Source organism: Berghia stephanieae, chromosome 6 (genome assembly GCF_034508935.2).
Source record: "Berghia stephanieae isolate SIO BIC M18660-M18661 chromosome 6, UCSD_Bste_1.3, whole genome shotgun sequence".
NCBI lineage: Eukaryota > Metazoa > Mollusca > Gastropoda > Nudibranchia > Aeolidiidae > Berghia > Berghia stephanieae.
The window spans coordinates 45,222,137-45,225,518 of NC_088365.1; the positions used below are offsets into that span (position 1 = coordinate 45,222,137).

Genomic DNA, 3,382 nt, shown 5'->3' on the forward strand with positions numbered 1-3,382 from the left:
CTAATTAAAAGCAAAATAAACATCAAATATAATAAAATATTCATAAAATATACAGCAGTTATAAGTAATGCTATAAAAATCGGACATGAAAGTAGAATAGGCATTCCACAAAGGAATACAGATAATTCAAACAAGATGTCTGATGCCAACAAGAATTACCCATGTTGTCCAAGTGAGCAAATTGGGGGTTAACAATCTTACCTGGACAACCACGGATTTAGTGGTAGTTATCCATATAGCCTCCTGCAGTGTGTTGTAGCTGGTCTGGAGTAGACTTATCTCCTCTTCTACGCTGACAAGCTGAAGCCTTGCCCTCAGGTAATTGGATAAAATCTCGAAGAATTCATGACCCTCCTTTTTCATTTCATTCTTTTTCAAACAAATATGGAGATGATAAAAAAGCTTAATTGAAATATTGAATGAAATGTCAAATCAAAATTCTTAAGGGGATAAAATGCTGCTGAAAATAATACCAGAAACAATAATTGCAAGAATTGTGCAGTAATTTATACAACTTGCATGTGTATCATGGGAGTAAAATTATATGATTTATCTCCAAGATAAACTTACTTATGTGTAGAGGTTCTCTATACTTATTTCCACTTCAATTACACATGTTAATCAAAATTAACATGAGCAGAATAACACAACAATAGATTTCTTGCATTAGAGATAGTTACAATAAATATCAAAGTAAAAAATGTGTTTCTAATTAAATATCTTACCTGAACAAATTCTTCAATGAACTGTTGACTATAGGCGAGCTGTGGATTGTGATACAACTCAAGAAGCTCTGGCAACGACATGGCTCTGATCTTTGTTTTTGGTACTTCTAATCCAGTGGGTGATTTCACAACAGAACTAGGGACTTCTTGTGCTTCTTTCAAATCTATTTTGCTTTGCTGTTGTTCCGTTACCTGAATTATAACACCACTAGCAATTTGAGAAGAACTCTGCTCATTTTCTGATTTTGATTTTGCATCTTCGACTATTCCAGATCTTTCCTCATTTTCCTTAGCTTCTGTAGCCGATATTTTTAAATTTTCAGCAAGCACTTGCATTCTTGCAAAAGCTTCCTCTGCTAAAAGATGAGGACTCTTTTCTTCGACCACAACAGCTTCAGCCACAGATGAACGCGGTGATTTTGATTTGTTAACAACATCAGATTTATCATCTTTCTGCTTGACTTCTTCCGACGATATTCTTAAGTTTTCAGCAAGTGCCTGCATTCTAGCAAAGGCCTCCTCTGCTAAAAGATGAGGACTTTTCTCCTCAATCACAACAGCCTCAGCAACAGATAAAGGCACTGACTTTGACTCATCGGACACCGATCTTGAAACAGCTGGAGAAGCTGCCCTTGCCATTGGCGTATCAGGGTCTTCTACAACTGCTGGTCCTGCTTGTAGCATGGCAGTATATGAATCTGAAGAGCTATGCCTTGAAATTCCATGGTCATCTTTGGCGACAACTCCCTGCTTTTCATTTTCCTTGTTTCTGAGACCTGTGGTTTCATTCTTCTCATCTGTGACAGAGTCATCATCTTTTTCTCCTTTTTCTTGACATAGAATTGCTCCATCTCCATCTTCTGTGTGAATGGACGCTTTATCAATTTGTTTTTCATTCTCAATTCGAGAACTTGAAATGTCAGTAACTGTGTTTTGAGAATTGTGTTCATATTCATTAGCCTCTGGTGTAGTTAAACCCCTATTTTCATCCTTTTTAATCGTGTGATCCTCTTCGTCAGTATTTGCTTTCGAGGTGAAGTAAGTGGTTTCATCTTCATGTTCTCTCTTGACTTTAACCTGTTTGATAAGAATCATAAATAATATTGAAAATTAATTTTGTCAGGTTGACAGTTAATTTAACAGTTCATGAAGAAAAGGTTTTTTAGCGGAAACAAAAATGTGTGTTTTGTCTGTGTACAGCCAAATGTGTGTTTTGTCTGTGGACAGCCGAACTGACGTTTAAAAAAATCCCACCAATTACCAATGATAAAATGTTGATGTTGCTCTGGGCTCTGTTGTTGATTGTGTCAGTGGAATGATGAAATTGCAGACAATTTTGCCTTCAGTAGTTCTGCAATCTGCAATGGTTTTAACTTTGAATGAATACTTGACGACAATAAGATGTGTTATGAGGTTTTGTGAAAAAGAAAGGAAATTTATATCTTTCCCCTTACTTATCTACAGTTTCAGTTTCAGTTCAGTTTAGTTACGTGATTTGCTGCTACTACTAACTTGTCACTTGTGGCTGAACTTTGAAGATAAGCAAGTCGAGAAAGTGATTTATAGAATACTCGTTATCGCCATCTCATTTTTGGTCATGAATCTCGTGTTTTACACACATTCATTGAACGTCTCAAATTCTGATTCCAGTTACCAATACCATGCTTCTCTAAGTCTTACCTTTTTACGATGTTTTTGTTTTGGTCGAACAGCTTCAGCCATCTTGGTTGTTTTGATTGATCATATGATGTTACTAAAAATAGCTTTCTTCGAATGGCCACTCAAACTTTTTGAAATGACTGAGCACTTAACAATAATATAGTTCCATCTCCTATTGCTTCTTATTGGATGATTTTAGATAACCATTTTAATGTTTCATTCCAGTAAAATAAAATTTATGTAACCTTCTCGTTTGATGTTTTCCTTGTAACTCAAACACTTTACATACTTTATTTGCAAATCTTCGCCAACAACAAAGTCGCTCCCTTAAAAAAAAAAAGTCCCGTGAGTGGAAAACAGAAAGAGAAAAAAACGAGTTCGTTCGTTCGTTTGCTCCATGAGGTGATACAGTGGAATCTTGATAAAGCAACACCACAGACCAGAAAGATTAGTTGACTTTATTCATTACCATTGGAAAACACTTTGATAAAGAACTGAACATTTGGGATCAATAATAGGTGTTGAATTTTATCAAAATTTGACTTTAAGAGTGAAAGCATTAATTTCTCTTTGAACAAATATCACGATCAGTCCTCATTCGCGTTTATACATTTTATGTTTCTATTCATGTAGGGGATCCCAGGCAGGACAACGGCGAAAGCAATATGTAAATAATCTTACTCCAGGGCCAGGACAAAGGGCTACTCCAAGGGCACCGTTGTCCAGTACATCTTATAGGTAAATGATAGCTGTTAGGAGTCTGGGAAAATTCGTCTTCTCTTTCCTGTAATAAGGTAGAGGCAGCGAAACTGTTTCTTTTTGTACGAAAAACAGAAATTTCATATATTATCTGTTCATCCTTTGTCTTCAAATTCACATTTATTTAGCAATTTGGTTGAACTCTTCATCATCTTCTTCTTCTTCTTCTTCTTCTTCTTCTTCTTCTTCTTCTTCTTCTTCTTCTTCTTCTTCTTCTTCTTCTTCTTCTTCTTCTTCTT

General features: G+C 35.7%; 1 protein-coding gene across 3 annotated transcripts in view; it reads right to left on the bottom strand.

Moving 5' to 3' along the window:
• LOC144975104 (ectopic P granules protein 5 homolog) overlaps positions 1–2,504 on the bottom strand; it is a 57,728-nt gene extending 55,224 nt beyond the window's left edge. The window contains exons 1-3 of one of the 3 annotated variants that reach the window (XM_078918831.1): positions 2,406–2,504; positions 726–1,802; positions 202–369 (exon numbers count right to left, since the gene is read on the bottom strand). In XM_078918831.1, the coding sequence (XP_078774957.1) occupies positions 202–369; positions 726–1,802; positions 2,406–2,447 (1,287 nt within the window). In that variant the 5' untranslated portion in view covers positions 2,448–2,504. The remainder of the gene's footprint in view (positions 1–201; positions 370–725; positions 1,803–2,405) is intronic. The other 2 variants (XM_078918833.1, XM_078918832.1) reach the window with 2 other exon arrangements.
• Between the last annotated feature and the right edge of the window lie 878 nt (positions 2,505–3,382).